Source organism: Triticum aestivum, chromosome 6D (genome assembly GCF_018294505.1).
Source record: "Triticum aestivum cultivar Chinese Spring chromosome 6D, IWGSC CS RefSeq v2.1, whole genome shotgun sequence".
NCBI classification, from domain to species: domain Eukaryota; kingdom Viridiplantae; phylum Streptophyta; class Magnoliopsida; order Poales; family Poaceae; genus Triticum; species Triticum aestivum.
The window spans coordinates 115,134,305-115,149,787 of NC_057811.1; the positions used below are offsets into that span (position 1 = coordinate 115,134,305).

Genomic DNA, 15,483 nt, shown 5'->3' on the forward strand with positions numbered 1-15,483 from the left:
CTGACATCAAGCTCGCACTTCTAGTGCATGACTTTGCTGATTTCGCCACCTTGGTGAATAAGGCCATCAATGTCGAGACTGGTCTGCAGGAATACCAGAGCTCTCAGAGGCGCAACCGTGACACGGGCTCATCTTCGGGCTCGCCCTCACAGAAGCGTAAGATATGGATCCCAAACAGCATGTATCGTCCAAATGCACCTGCTCCCAGGAAATCTTATGCTGCACCGCGTCTGCCTCCTCCACCATCTAAGCAGTCAAAGCTACCAGCTCCCCCACCTGGGGCTCCTGTTCCCACTCCCGATAATGGTCTGTGCTTCAAGTGTGGTCAACCGGGTCACTTTGCCAGGAACTGCTATCAGAACCAGAATCAACTGGCCCTTCCAGCAGCTGGCCGTGGTAACAACCAGCCCCGCAACAACAATGCTAAGTCTTATGGTCGTGCTCATGCCAACCACGTTGATCTCAGCGAAGCTCAAGACCAGCCTGCTACTGTGATGGGTACACTCCTCGTAAATTCAGTACCAGCATCCATTTTATTTGATACAGGAGCATCCCATTCATTCATATCAGCAGAATTTGCATTCCTGCATGGCATTCATTACGAAGAGATAAACACTCCGCTAGTGGTACACACCCCTGCGGGCCAATGTCAAACCTCTATGGTTAGTCGCGATGTTACTGATGAAATTGAAGGACTGGAATTTCTTGTCTCTCCCATCGTACTGAAGTCCTGTAGCATTGATCTCATTCTGGGAATGAATTGGTTAAAAGCGCATACTGCTTCAATCGTTTGCACCACTAAGACCGTCCATCTGCTACACCCTTCAGATGAGATAGTTACTTACCAAGCCCATCTGGTGCAAAATGCCGAGGCAAGGCTCTATGCATTGAATGCATTGAACGCTGCACCACTCGAGGGCATTGAAAACATTCCCGTCGTGCGTGAATTCCTCGACGTCTTCCCTGAAGAACTTCCAGGGATTCCCCCTGCTAGAGCTGTCGAATTCATCATCGACTTGAAACCAGGCACCACTCCTATAGCCAAGCGACCTTACAAAATGCCGCCGCATGAACTCCTTGAGCTTAAGGAGGAAATCGACAAGTCTCTTCGCAAAGGATTCATTCGCCCAAGTTGCTCTCCTTGGGGAGCACCTTCTCTCTTTGTCAAGAAGAAGGACGGAACAAACCGGTTAGTTCAAGACTACCGTCCTATAAACCAAGCTACCATTCAGAATAAATACCCTCTTCCTCGGATCAATGATCTGTATGATCAACTGGCGGGTTCGTCAGTGTTCTCTAAGCTCGACTTGAGGTTGGGCTACCACCAGATCCGTGTTCGCGAAGAGGATATCCCAAAGACCGCCTTCGTGACTCGCTATGGTTCATATGAGTACACCGTCATGTCTTTCGGTTTAACCAATGCTCCAGCCACCTTCTCTCGTCTGATGAACTACATATTCATGGATTACCTCGACAAGTTCGTCGTGGTTTATCTGGATGATATCCTGATATTTTCCAAGAACGAAGAAGAACATGCTGAACATCTTCGACTTGTGCTGGAAAAACTACGAGAACATCAACTATATGCCAAGTTCTCTAAATGTGAATTCTGGCTACCGGAAGTAACCTATCTGGGGCATGTCATCTCTAAGGATGGTATTGCCGTCAACCCCGAGCGAGTTCAGGCTATTCTTGATTGGACTCCTCCCAAGAACGTTAAGCAAGTCAGAAGTTTTCTCGTTCTCGCCAGCTATTGCCGTCGATTCGTCGAGAACTTCTCTAAGATCGCCAGGCCTCTGACTAACCTGTTGCATAAGGGTGTCAAGTTCCAATGGACAGACAAATGTCAGGAAAGTTTCCAGGCACTCAAAGACAAGTTGACTTCTGCTCCAGTTCTAGCTCCACCTGATACTAAGAAGGACTTTGTCATTTACTGCGACGCTTCCCGTCAAGGATTAGGCTGTGTCCTAATGCAAGACCGCAAAGTGATTGCTTATGCCTCTCGACAATTGCGCCCTCACGAAGAGAACTACCCAGTTCACGACCTCGAACTTGTTGTTGTCATTCATGCGCTGAAGCAGTGGCGACATTACCTTCTCGGTAATCGTTGCGAGATCTTCACCGACCACCAAAGTCTGAAGTATCTGTTTACTCAACCAGATCTGAACCTCCGTCAGCAGAGATGGATGGAGCTTGTTGCAGACTTTGACTTGGGTATTTCCTATACGCCAGGCAAGGCTAATGTAATGGCTGATGCCTTGAGCCGCAAGTCTTACTGCAACCACCTCCAGGTTCATAAAGTTCAGCCCTCGCTTGTTGAAGAATTCAGGAAGCTGAACCTCCATATTGTTCCTCCGGGTGCACTCGCTCCCCCTCCTAAACAATTTGGCAAGGTGAACCTCCACGTTGTTACCCAGGGTTCCCTCAATACCCTAGTTGCTAAACCAGATCTCGAGGACAACATCAAAAGGCTACAGAAGTATGACTCTGAAGCCTACAAGATTAAGCGTTACCTCGCAGGAGGAAAGCCCTCATTCTTCACCATTTCTGAAGATGGCACCCTATACTTCAAGGGCCGCCTAGTGGTGCCATGTACAGAGAAAAACCTGGATATGACACAGGAAGTTATGAAAGAAGCTCATGATACGCCTCTAAGTATCCATCCGGGTAGTACAAAGATGTACCAAGACATCCGTCAAAGATTCTGGTGGACTAATATGAAGCAAGACATTGCTCGTTATGTTGCTGAGTGTGACGTTTGCCGTCGTATCAAAGCAGAACATCAAAGGCCTGCTGGAACTCTGCAACCTATCTCTATTCCTGAATGGAAATGGGACCATGTTGAGATGGACTTCGTCACTGGATTTCCCAAATCGCAGAAAGGTAATGATGCTATTCTTGTCGTCATTGACCGGCTTTCCAAAGTTGCACATTTTCTGGCGGTCAAAGAAACGATCACTGCTAGCCAGTTGGCAACGCTCTATATGTCCAGGATTGTTTCACTCCACGGTATTCCATTGGTTATCAGCTCAGACCGTGGCAGCTTATTCACTTCAAGATTCTGGGCAAGTTTCCAAGAAGCAATGGGAACTCATCTGTCATTCAGTACTGCGTTTCATCCTCAATCGCAAGGACAAGTTGAACGCGTCAATCAAGTTCTCGAAGACATGCTTCGAGCTTGCGTTATTTCCTTCGGCAAGAAATGGGAGGAATCTCTCCCGTATGCTGAGTTCTCTTATAATAATAGCTATCAAGCTAGTCTGAAGATGGCCCCCTTCGAAGTGTTATATGGACGAAAGTGCCGAACCCCCCTGAACTGGTCAGAAACTGGGGAACGTCCACTCATCGGACCGGATATTATCCAAGATGCCGAAGAACAAGTCCGCATTATTCGCGAGAATCTCAAGACTGCTCAGTCACGTCAGAAGAGTCAGTATGACCGTCATCATAAAGACATGGTCTATCAACCTGGCGAAAAGGCTTATCTTCGAGTCACACCTATGAAGGGTGCTCACCGCTTCGGGATCAAGGGCAAACTAGCTCCTCGCTATATTGGCCCATTCACTATTCTCGAAAGGCGTGGAAAAGTGGCATACCAACTGGAGCTACCGCCGAACCTTTCTCAGGTTCACGATGTGTTCCATGTGTCACAGCTCCGCCGTTGCTTCAAGGATCCAATCCGAGCTGTGGATCATGAAGTGCTAGAATTACAGCAAGACCTCTCCTATAAGGAGCATCCGGTCCGCATTCTCGACCAAGCTGAACGCCGCACACGTCAGAAGGCGATCAAGTTTCTCAAAGTCCAGTGGTCGCACCATTCTGAAGATGAGGCCACCTGGGAACGAGAGGATCGTCTGCGCGAAGAATACCCCACACTGTTTCCTTCTACCTCCTAAATCTCGGGACGAGATTTCTTGTAGTGGAGGAGATTTGTAACACCCCGAGAATCATGCTACAGTAACTCACTGTGATTAAGCTAATCACGTTGCTAAACAGGGCTTGATCACATTGGAATCACCTTTCTTTCAAACTCCTAATTCAAACTTCAAATATAATTAAAGTGAAAAATAAAAGTTTTTCAAAAATTCAAACAAAAATGTTCAGTGGGTTCTAAATAATACACTGGTAATTATGGTGGAGAAATCACATTTTTATAAAATGTCTAAATACTTTTAAATGAAATAAAACAAAAAGGAAATAAACAAATAAGAGAAAACAGAAAACAAAACAGTCAAAAGAAAAAAAGGAGCAGGCCTCCCCCCCCACTGGACCCGCGGCCCAAACCCCCCCCCCCGGCCCAAGCTGGGCCGCCACCCGCGCCCCGGCCCAGCCCACCTTCCCCCGCGTCCCCTTCCTGTTCCCCCGACCGGGTCGGAACAGGGGAGCGTCGCCGCCGAACCCCCTCGCCGGCGGTGAACCCCGCGAGAGGATAAGGGCGCTAGCGGCCCCCCGCTCCCTCGGGCCTCTCTCCCACTCGCCCCCGCTCTCCCTCGGCCTCTGCGCCTTCTCCCCCGCCAGATCCCCCTCCCTCTCCCCTCCGTTCCCCTCTGCCCGAGCGCGCTCGCCGCCGTTCACCGTAGTTCCCGCGGCCACCGTGCCCAGATCGCCCCGACGACGTGCCCGAACGACTCCCCGCCGTCGACTACGCCGACTGCGCCATCGGGAACGAGCCGAGCGCCACTACATCGACCTCCCCGAGCTCGTCTTCCCCGCACGGCCGCCGTCGATCGTCGCCGACTCCGGCTACCCCGCGCCCTCCCCGAGCTCGCTGCCACTCCCTACGGCTCCGCTGTGAGCTCCTCTACCTCCTCCCCCTCTCCGCTAGCTCGCCCGCGCTCCCTAGCTTCTTCCCCGCGCGCGCCCGAACGCCACGCCGCGGAGCTCGCCGCCGGCGTGTCTCCGGTGACCAAGTGGTCACGGGCGTTGGCCCGCTAGCCCGACCGCACCATGCCGCACCCGCCTAGCTAGCTAGTTCGGCCATTCGCGCGCTCTAGCGTAGCTTCCGTCGGGCACCCGTAGCTCCTCGCCGCCGGCGAGCCCGTAGCGGTCGACCCCGTCCGTTCCAGCCCCTCCGACCACCGCCGTTGGACGCGCGACGTCGAGCCGCGTCGAACGCGCCCAGCCCCGCCCCTGCAAACCCACAGTGGGTGAAACCCGCGCCCCTCCCGCGCGCGCCGCCGTGCGTTTTGGTCGCCGGCGATACTCCGGCGCCGGCCGCCGACGTGGCACACCTGGGGCCACCCCTGGGTCACTGCCAGTGGCCCCCACGGGCCCAGTTGACTGGGTTGACCCAGTCAACTGCTGACTGGGCAGGCCCAGTCACTGACATGCGGGCCCCGCCGCAAAAATTAAAAAAGAAAATGTTTTATAAATAAAAATAATTAGTTTAATTATTCTCTCACTGACAGGTGGGCCCAGTAGCTAATTAACTAAAAACTAATTAGTTTAATCCTCTATTAACCCACTGTCTATGACAGGTGGGTCCCCCTTGTCAGTTTGACCAGTCAACCCGGACTGTTGACCGCTGACGTCACTCATACGTCATGCTGACGTCATATCCCTTTTTCTGTTAATTAAATAATTCTAGAAATTCAAATAAACTTTGAAAATTCATATCTTTTAAACCGTAACTTGGATGAAAATGTTTTCTATATGAAAGTTGCTCAGAACGACGAGACGAATCCGGATACGCAGTCCGTGCGTCCACCACACCTCCCTAACCTATCGAACTCGCAACTTTCCCCCTCCGGTCCTTCTGTCCGAAAACGCAAAACATCGGGAATACTTTCCCGGATGTTCCCCCCCTTCACCGGTACCACCTACTGTCGCGTTAGGACACCCCTAGCACCGCTCATTGTCATGTCACGCATCGTCATGCTTATGTTTGCATTGTATTTACTGTTTCTTCCCCCTCTTCTCTCCGGTAGACTACGAGACCGACACTGCTGCTGCCCAGTTTGACTACGGAGTCGACGACCCCTCCTACTTGACAGAGCAATCAGGCAAGCCCCCCCCTTGATCACCAGATATCGCCTACTCTCCTCTATACTGCTTGCATTAGAGTAGTGTAGCATGTTACTGCTTTTCGATATCCTATTCTGATGCATAGCCTATCCTTGCTACTACTGTTGATACCTTTACCTGCAATCCTACATGCTTAGTATAGGATGCTAGATTTCCATCAGTGGCCCTACATTCTTGTCCGTCTGCTGTGCTACGCTATCGGGCCGTGATCACCTGGGCGGTGATCGCGGGTATATACTTATATACTATATACATGACACATGTGATGACTAAAGTCGGGTCGGCTCGTAGGAGTACCCGCAAGTGGATCTTTGTGGCGGAGCGACAGGGCAGGTTGAGACCGCCTAGGTGAGAGGTGGGCCTGGCCCTGGTCGGCGTTCGCGGATACTTAACACGCTTAACGAGATCTTGGTATTTGATCTGAGTCTGGCCATTTGGTCTATACGCACTAACCATCTACGTGGGAGTAGTTATGGGTATCCCGACGTCGTGGTATCAGCCGAAGCTCTTTTGACATCAGCGACTGAGTGGCGCGCGCCGTGTTGGACCGCTTTGACGTAACCGCCGTGATCGTGTGGGTTGCTAGGTCTGCTCGCGGCCGCGTTCGCAACGTGCAGGTGTGCTTAGGGCGATGGGCCCAGACCCCTGCGCGCATAGGTTTAGACCGGCGTGCTGACCTCTCTGTTGAGCCTAGGTGGGGCTGCGACGTGTTGATCTTACGAGGCCGGGCATGACCCAGGAAAGTGTGTCCGGCCAATTGGGATCGAGCGTGTTGGGTTATGTGGTGCACCCCTGCAGGGAAGTTTATCTATTCGAATAGCCGTGTCCCTCGGTAAAAGGACGACCCGGAGTTGTACCTTGAGCTTATGACAACTAGAACTGGATACTGAATAAAATACACCCTTCCAAGTGCCAGATACAACCCGGTGATCGCTCTCTAACAGGGTGACGAGGAGGGGATCGCCGGGTAGGATTATGCTATGCGATGCTACTTGGAGGACTTCAATCTACTCTCTTCTACATGCTGCAAGATGGAGATGTCCAGAAGCTTAGTCTTCGACAGGACTAGCTATCCCCCTCTTATTCCGGCATTCTGCAGTTCAGTCCACTGATATGCCTCTTTACACATATACCCATGCATATGTAGTGTAGCTCCTTGCTTGCGAGTACTTTGGATGAGTACTCACGGTTGCTTTTCTCCCTCTGTTCCCCTTTCTATACCGGATTGTCGCAATCAGATGTCGGAGTTCAGGAGCCAGACGCCACCGTCGACGACGACTCCCACGGCACTGGAGGTGCCTACTACTACGTGCAGGCCGCTGACGACGACCAGGAGTAGTTAGGAGGTCCCAGGCAGGAGGCCTTGCCTTTTCGATCGTTGCTACTTTTGTGCTAGCCTTCTTAAGGCAAACTTGTTTAACTTATGTCTGTACTCAGATATTGTTGCTTCCGCTGACTCGTCTATGATCGAGCACTTGTATTCGAGCCCTCGAGGCCCCTGGCTTGTATTATAATGCTTGTATGACTTATTTATGTTTTAGAGTTGTGTTGTGATATCTTCCCGTGAGTCCCTGATCGTGGTCGTACACATTTGCGTGCATGATTAGTGTACGGTCAAATCGGGGGCGTCACAAGCGGGTTCATGAGTTCTTATCTCGTCTTCGCTCTGAGTTCGAGCCTCGACGTGCCCACCCGCTTGCTCGTGGTCGTGTTCCTATCTCGGAGGTGCTTGCTAAACTTCGTGCTGAGGAGACCCGCCTTCGCTCTGCTGGGTTACTTGTGGTTCCATCAGTGTTGGCCGTACGAGCTCCTGTGTCATCTGCTCGTCCCACCGCTCCACCGCTCCTGCCCACTCCTTCAGGGGGGGGTGAGTAGCCCTCCTTATGCTGAGAAGGGTCCATCACGCCGTGACACCTTCTGTGTTACTGCTCCCGATCAGGTCACCCAGAGTCTGATTGTCGCTAGAAGAAGCGAGACCAGAGGCGCTCCTCTTCCAGCGGGACTCCAGGGTCTTCCTTGACTCCGTCACTCACTGACCAGGACATTGTACGCCTCAAGCGTCTACTTGCTTCCTCCGGCTCCTCGTCGACTGGTTCAGCTGTTGATGTGACTGCATCCACTTCTCCACCATTGCAGGCATCTACACAGTCAGGTACATCTTCGTGGGTTCTGGATTCTGGAGCCTCCTTTCATATGTCTTCTGATTCTTCCGTGTTGTCTTCTCTCCGACCTCTTGCTTCACCTGTTAATGTTCTTACCGCCGATGGCACACCTCTTCCTGTTGCTAGTCGTGGTATTCTTTCCACTCCATCTTTTTCTGTTCCTAATGTTTCACATGTTCCTCACCTTACCATGAATCTTTTTTCCGCTGCCCAACTTACTGATTCTGGTTGTCGTGTCATTCTTGATACCGACTCTTGATCCATTCAGGATCGTCGCACCAAGGCTTTGGTTGGTGCTGGCCCCCGGCGCCGTGAGTCAGAGGGCCTTTGGAGGTTGACTGGCTTTGTGTTCCTTCCGCTGCCACCACTTCTGCCAGCTCTCATGCCCTTGCTGCCTCTTCGTCTGCGTCCTTCCAGCAGTGGCATCATCGTCTTGGTCACATCTGTGGCTCTCGCTTGTCTTCTTTAGTTCGTCAGGGCCTCTTAGGGTTTGTATATGGAGATGTTTCTTTACACTGTAATGGTTGCAGACTTGGCAAACAGACCCAGTTACCTTATCCTACCAGTGAGTCGGTATCTCAGCGTCCTTTTGACTTAGTTCATTCTACTGTTTGGGGGCCTGCTCTCTTTGATTCGAAAGGTGGTCATCGCTACTATGTTCTGTTTATTGATGATTTCTCTCGCTACACTTGGATCTACTTCATGAAATCTCGTAGCGAGGTTCTCTCTATCTACAAACGATTTGCTGCCATGGTTCACACCCAGTTTTCCACGCCCATTCGTACTTTTCGTGCTGACTCCGCTGGAGAGTATATTTCCCAGCTGTTGCATGGTTTTCTCGTGGAACAGGGTACTCTTGCCCAGTTCTCATGTCCCGGTGCTCATGCTCAGAATGGCGTTGCCGAACGTAAGCATCGTCATCTGCTTGAGACAGCTCGTGCGCTGATGATTGCCGCTTCTCTTCCACCCCACTTTTGGGCTGAGGCTGTTTCTGCATCCACCTATCTCATCAACATTCAGCCATCGACTGCTCTGCAGGATGGTATTCCTATGGAGTGTCTCATTGGTCGCTCTCCTGACTACTCAGCTCTTCGTATGTTTGGATGTGTGTGCTATGTTCTTCTTGCCCCCCAAGAACGCACCAAACTGACTGCTCAGTCGGTTGAGTGTGTTTTCCTTGGCTACAGTGATGAGCACAAGGGCTATCGTTGTTGGGATCCTGTTGGTCGTCGCTTGCGCATCTCGCGTGATGTGACTTGACGAGTCTTGTTCTTGCTACCCACGTCCTTCTTCCTCGACCTTCTCTGTGGATGATATTTCCTTTCTTCTCCTTCCCGATACACCCCGCTATGTGCCTCATGTTTCACCTCTTCCTCCGGCACCGCTCATTCACTCTCCTTCACCACCGACCCCCTCTTCCCCATCCTCCTCGTCCACCTCTCCACCATCATCTCCAGTCCATCGCCCTCTCTCACCATTCCCTCTTCACTATACTCGCCGCCCTCGTCCTGTGGATGCTTCCCCCGATGCGCCTTCCACCTCTGGTGTGCTTCTTCTCACGCCTCCCCCGGTTCATAACCTCCGTGCTCGGCCTCGCCCCCCGCCTGATCGCTATTCACCTGATCGGTACGGTCTCTCTGTTAGTGCTGAGCCCACTTCCTATCGGACTGCCATGACTCAGCCTGAATGGCAGCTTGCGATGGCTGAAGAGCTTGCTGCCCTTGAGCGCTCTGGCACATGGGATCTGGTTTCTCTCCCTTCCGGTGTTCGTCCCATCACTTGCAAGTGGGTCTACAAGATTAAGACTCGCTCTGATGGTTCCCTTGAGCGTTACAAAGCTCGTCTTGTGGCCCGTGGTTTTCAGCAGGAGCAGGGACGCGATTATGATGAGATATTCGCTCCTGTGGCCCACATGACCACTGTCCGCACCCTCCTTGCTGTGGCTTCTGTTCGTCATTGGTCTATCTCTCAACTTGATGTCCAGAATGGCTTTCTCAATGGCGAGTTGCGTGAGGAGGTTTATATGCAGCCACCACCGGGGTACTATGCTCCTGATGGTATGGTCTGTAGACTTCGCCACTCCCTCTATGGTCTTAAACAGGCCTCCCGTGCTTGGTTTGAGCGCTTCGCCTCTGTGGTGACTGCCGCTGGTTTCTTGCCCAGTGATCATGACCCCGCATTGTTTGTTCACACGTCTCCTCATGGTCGGACTCTTCTCCTTCTTTATGTTGATGACATGATCATTACTGGTGACGATTCTGACTACATTGCCTTTGTTAAGGATCGCCTTCGCGACCAGTTCCTCATGACTGATCTTGGTCCACTTCGCTATTTTCTTGGGATTGAGATCTCCTCGACCTCTGATGGCTTCTACATCTCCCAAGAAAAATATATTCAGGATCTTCTTGATCGCGCTGCTCTCGGTGATGAGCGCACTGTTGTGACTCCTATGGAGCTCAACGTTCAGCTTCGTGCCTCTGATGGTGATCCTCTTCCTAATCCCACTCGCTATCATCACCTTGTTGGCAGCCTTGTCTATCTTGCTGTTACGCGTCCTGACATCTCCTATCCCGTCCACATCCTGAGTCAGTTTGTTTCAGCCCCCACCTCTGTCCACTATAGTCACCTCCTCCGTGTTCTACGATATCTTCGTGGCACGATCTCTCAGCGTCTTTTCTTTTTCCGCTCCAGCTCTCTTGAGCTCCAGGCCTACTCTGATGCTACCTGGGCTAGTGATCCCTCTGATCGGCGCTCGCTGTCTGCTTACTGTGTCTTTCTTGGTGGCTCCCTTATTGCCTGGAAGACAAAGAAACAAACTGTAGTTTCTCGCTTGAGTACAGAGGCTGAGTTGCGAGCCATGGCTATGTTGACGGCTGAGGTGATCTGGTTACGATGGTTACTTGAGGATTTTGGTGTGTCTGCTACTTCCTCGACTCCCTCACTGTCAGACAGTACCGGTGCTATCAGTATTGCGCGTGACCCGGTGAAGCATGAGCTCACCAAGCACATCGGTGTGGATGCCCACTTTGTACGTGCTGCTGTGCAGGATCAGACTCTCGCTCTCCACTATGTGCCCTCTGAGTTACAGTATTTACTATTATTATTCTTCTAATAAGGCTCGGATCCGCCCCATTCCTTGTTGATCCGATGGCCCATGCGGCGAGTTTACATATTTTCACTCAATTCTGTGTTTCACCAGATACTTCGCCTTATTAGAATGGAATAATAATATAATTTGCAAAAAGATATGCCCAATAGATATAATTTTCTGTCTTTAGTCTTTCATTTAGCTCATAATTTTCTGTGTTTGGTGAGTCCCAATCAGTGTGACGGAAGCTTCGATGTGGAACAGAGGAAGCAGAAAGAGCTTCGCACAAACCAAAGGTTAGTTCAGCTCTTGCTCTCATTTCAACCTCCACAAAAGCTGCGCTCGATGTTATTTTTACAGTAACTCACAGACTCAGCACTTGTTACAGAAACACAAGTATACAGAGCACACTGTTTTCAAACTAGTTACAAAATAGCCTTGGACTGTCTTCAGAGACACTGCCCTTTTCCTGCGGTTCTTTCACGTGGTTTGCTCCTGATTTGTTGGTCCATGCTAATTCAGGTTCAGCCAAGTCCCGTGCTTCAGTCTCCAGGCCAGGGCTCATGTTTTCTTCATGCCCCGCGAGATCCCGTCGATGGCATTGTATTTGAACAGGCAGTCTCTGCAGTAGCGCGGAGTTTGTAACAGTTTTAGTATGAGACCAGCTTCACATAAGTTTTTTTTTTGAGAAACCAGCTTCTCATAAGTAAGTTGCCATGAGAAGATAACTCTGATTTCTCTGGAGAATAACACCTGTGTTCGTAGTATACACTGGAGCCCAGATACTGACAACGTACTATGCATCTATCTTTCTCCTCACCAATCCTGTGAAGAAATCAAAGCTGCAACACAGGAAACTGTGTCAGATTCTTTTTTTGATCAAAACAGTATTGTGGCAGACCATTACGTTCTTCACAGACACACATCATATATACAGTAGTATATTACGGATATAAAGTAAATTATAACGAGGAAAATGAGGTGATGGATAACAAATCGCATTACCTGTTACCATCAGGGTGCAGCTCATAGCTCTTGCCGTCCTCACCAACAGCATATAAGTAGCCACTTGGTGTTAGCCCCTGAAACAATTTAGTAGGTGGTTAGAGAAGAGAAAATATCTACTCATCAATCCTAGTTAAGTTCTCTCCTTACCTTGATCGTGACCACGCTGTTCACAGACTGGCCTTCATGCGCATCCTGTACGACGACTCTTTGGCCACTACATAACAGTGAATATTCAGTTAGTATGAAAGGATAAATAATGAGAACATATGGAAACCATATTGGTAAAAAGATTGAAGTCAAATGGTAGCAGATGCATACTACACTTAAGTAGGAAATTTGCTAATGGAAGACCAACAAACCAATATCGAGATAATACTCCGTACCTGTGAAGCCATGAGTTGTAGTATTGCTCCTCGAGGGCCTGGAATCCTACAGTGAAGATAGAGAATATTATAGTGCCAAATTTACCACAAAATGTTAGAAAATTCAGGTTAATTCGCTAACATCACTCACTAGGGCAAAGTAAATTTATCTACAAAAGTTCACTACACCCATAGCATGAGCATAATGCTTTTCAACTCAAGAAGAGAAACTATTGACATGAATTTACCTTGATTTGAGAAAATATCAAAAAGAACTTCAAATTTGTTGAAGAATGATGCTAGTATGTCTTCTCGTTTAAGTCTGGGTGAATTAGCCTTTAGTTCTTGGAGTGCAGCATTCAAACATGTAGTAGGCTTTTCATTGTCGACATTTAAACCAATACCTGAAAAGGGTAAAGGAATCCAAGTTTTTATAATGAATGACCTTCCGGTATTAGTATCAGCACCATTTGGAACATACTTACCAGTGCAAATATTGTAGACTTTCGGCTCATATGATGAGGTACAAAGAATGCCACCAACTTTTAACCCCTTCAGATATAGATCATTAGGCCACTTTATCCTTACATCTAGCTCTGGAAGTCCCTGGGTGTTATCACATAGATAGCACATGATGTCATGAAAAGGAAATTAGCCTTATGAAATATCATACTGCAATCAGTGAACATCACGTATGCGTAAGAAACACCAAATATAATAGTACTTCATAAACCCTCACCTTAGCACAACACAAATCTTTGATGGCTTCGGTCATGGCAAGGCAAACGACATATTGCATAAGGGGAAGCTTCCGGGCATCATTCATCTGTGATGTAAACGAGAACATGAGACAACCTGGAGGTGATTCCCACACATTCTTTGATCTTCCTGCAAAGTCATTGGCAGAAGATCAATATTAACGAGCTCTGCTCAATTAAGCATACAAAAACAATGAATTTCTAGAACCATAGAAGGTGGAATCAACTACAATAAAAGTTTGGTTGACGTTGTCAATCTACAATCAGAAGATCTACAAATGGTAGAAATCATCTATTTGTGGAACTACACTTTTCACCAAGACAAAATTTGAAAACCTGTTCATGGCATCCACGCCATGGGTCATTATATTCTCAACAATTGACTACTTTTTTAACCATCGTTCATCGGATTCGGATACAGCAGATGGACCATTTACAGATCCAAATTCACTCAACAAATTTGCTATTTCTCGAACTATTTACCCCATAGAGCATGCAGCAACTTCAGATCTTCAGTAACATCAACTGAACATACAACAAACAGAACAGCATAATTCATCTACCACCAAAGTGACAGACATTGATCACCAAGATTGAAAAATCATGAGAGATACACACTAAAACGGACAACAAAACAAGCACCAATTGGCATACATATTTGACGCACCTCTGCCTTTGAACTGCACGTCTGTGGCGCACACGACGCCCACCGGAAGTTTGGCGAAGTTCCTGCAAGCAGAGGGGAAGCAAAGAGTAAGCCCAATTTGAGCGATTCAAGAGGAAATTCATCGTCTCTTTTCTTTTTCTGATGAAGCGAGACTCAAAAGAACAAAATCTTGCACTCACTGCGTTACGAGGTCGTGCGTGGATGCCATCCGCGGCGACCAGAGCATCCACCTCCCGAAGCGCCGCGCCTGGAGCGCGCCCATATAGGCGGCCGCGTCGAAGCCCGCGTCCCCGCTGGCGTCGAGCGCGAGGGAGACGGCGAGCTCGCCCCCGCCCTCCTCCGCGAGAGAGAGCTCGCCGGCGGCGGAGGCGAGGAACTGCTGGTCCTGGGGGGACTTGCCGGAGAGCACGAGGAACGTGGTGGCGGCTGGGGCACCGCTGGTGCTATGCGCGGCCGCGGCCGCGCGGGAGCGGGAGGAGAGGTACCGGCGCAGTGCGACGGCCGCGAGCACGGCTGCGGCGGTAGCGGCCGCGGCGGTGGCCGGCGGCGGGAGGCGCGTGGGGAACGGCATGTCGGGTGCCCTCTGGTGTCGTCGTTCTTTGTTTCCTCCGCCGCCACTTTATTCAGAGAACAGACAGCTGAGGCTGTTGTACCTGCTGCCTACGGGTGACGGACAGGTAAAATACAATGTGCAGCTGCATTCGCGCTAGTCGCTCAATCCTATAGAAGTCAGAAACGCAATGAAAGAAAAAAGAGATAGGAGTGCACAACAGCGGCGGCGACACCCTTTAAAAGATCGATTCCTCTCGACGACATTTCTCTCACTAGTTCCCCTCGGCGGCGACGTGTGAAACGGAGAAAAAGAAGAAAAACATGTCACCATGGATAAAATTTGGGATAGTCATCAACAAAAATAATAATTTAATGAAATGTTTCAACCAGTTTCTGTTAAATCAGTTGTTTGATCTAGTTCAGATTGCTAACTCTATTCACACGGGGAGGTGGATGCATTGATCTCGAAGTTTTAATCTAAGTGAGTATTCTCTTAGCTCATTTTATGCTCTTGCTAATTTTAATTGGTAGGTTAGTGATAATAACGGAACTGATGTGCACACGACGTTCTTTTGTGTCCAATGTGCATCCGATAAATGCTCTGCACCGTCAGGTGATGTAAGAACAGAATTACAAACGGTTGGATGGAAACGTCAGATGCGTGTTGTATAAAAAGATTTGAATGTATAGTAGTGCTCTAATAACAGCCACCGTGTTGTGAATGTTGATTATGCAGTTGCTTTCACTAGTAGAAAAAGGGTCAAATGTGAGACACATTAGTCCCGGTTTGCATTTGAGCCGGCACTAATGTGTCCATTAGTGCCGGTTCAAACGGCTAGGCGGGAGGAGATCTTTAGTACCG

The 15,483-nt window shown here is 49.5% G+C and overlaps 1 protein-coding gene across 2 annotated transcripts; it reads right to left on the bottom strand.

Annotated features, from left to right (window-relative positions):
- Positions 1 to 11,571: 11,571 nt before the first annotated feature.
- On the bottom strand, positions 11,572 to 14,782 carry LOC123143975 (biotin--protein ligase 2). 2 transcript variants are annotated; one of them, XM_044562976.1, is made up of 10 exons: positions 14,249 to 14,780; positions 14,070 to 14,131; positions 13,384 to 13,532; positions 13,130 to 13,250; positions 12,893 to 13,048; positions 12,666 to 12,711; positions 12,430 to 12,496; positions 12,280 to 12,356; positions 12,028 to 12,116; positions 11,572 to 11,896 (listed from the first exon to the last, which is right to left on the bottom strand). In XM_044562976.1, the coding sequence occupies exons 1-9, from the start codon at positions 14,638 to 14,640 to the stop codon at positions 12,071 to 12,073; spliced, it is 1,116 nt and encodes a 371-aa protein (XP_044418911.1). In that variant the 5' UTR covers positions 14,641 to 14,780; the 3' UTR covers positions 11,572 to 11,896; positions 12,028 to 12,070. The 2 variants fall into 2 exon arrangements, with proteins under 2 accessions (XP_044418911.1, XP_044418912.1); XM_044562977.1 differs by having other exon boundaries at positions 11,572 to 12,116; positions 14,249 to 14,782.
- Between the last annotated feature and the right edge of the window lie 701 nt (positions 14,783 to 15,483).

Bases quoted from the DNA above. Each gene is read 5' to 3' on its own strand.
- LOC123143975 (XM_044562977.1), bottom strand. From the start codon at position 14,640: ATGCCGTTCCCCACGCGCCTCCCGCCGCCGGCCACCGCCGCGGCCGCT. The intron at 14,132-14,248 runs GTGAGTGCAAGA...CTCTGCTTGCAG, and splicing joins ACGCACGACCTCGTAACGCA to GAACTTCGCCAAACTTCCGG. The intron at 12,712-12,892 runs GTAAATTCATGT...TCTTCACTGTAG, and splicing joins TGATATTTTCTCAAATCAAG to GATTCCAGGCCCTCGAGGAG.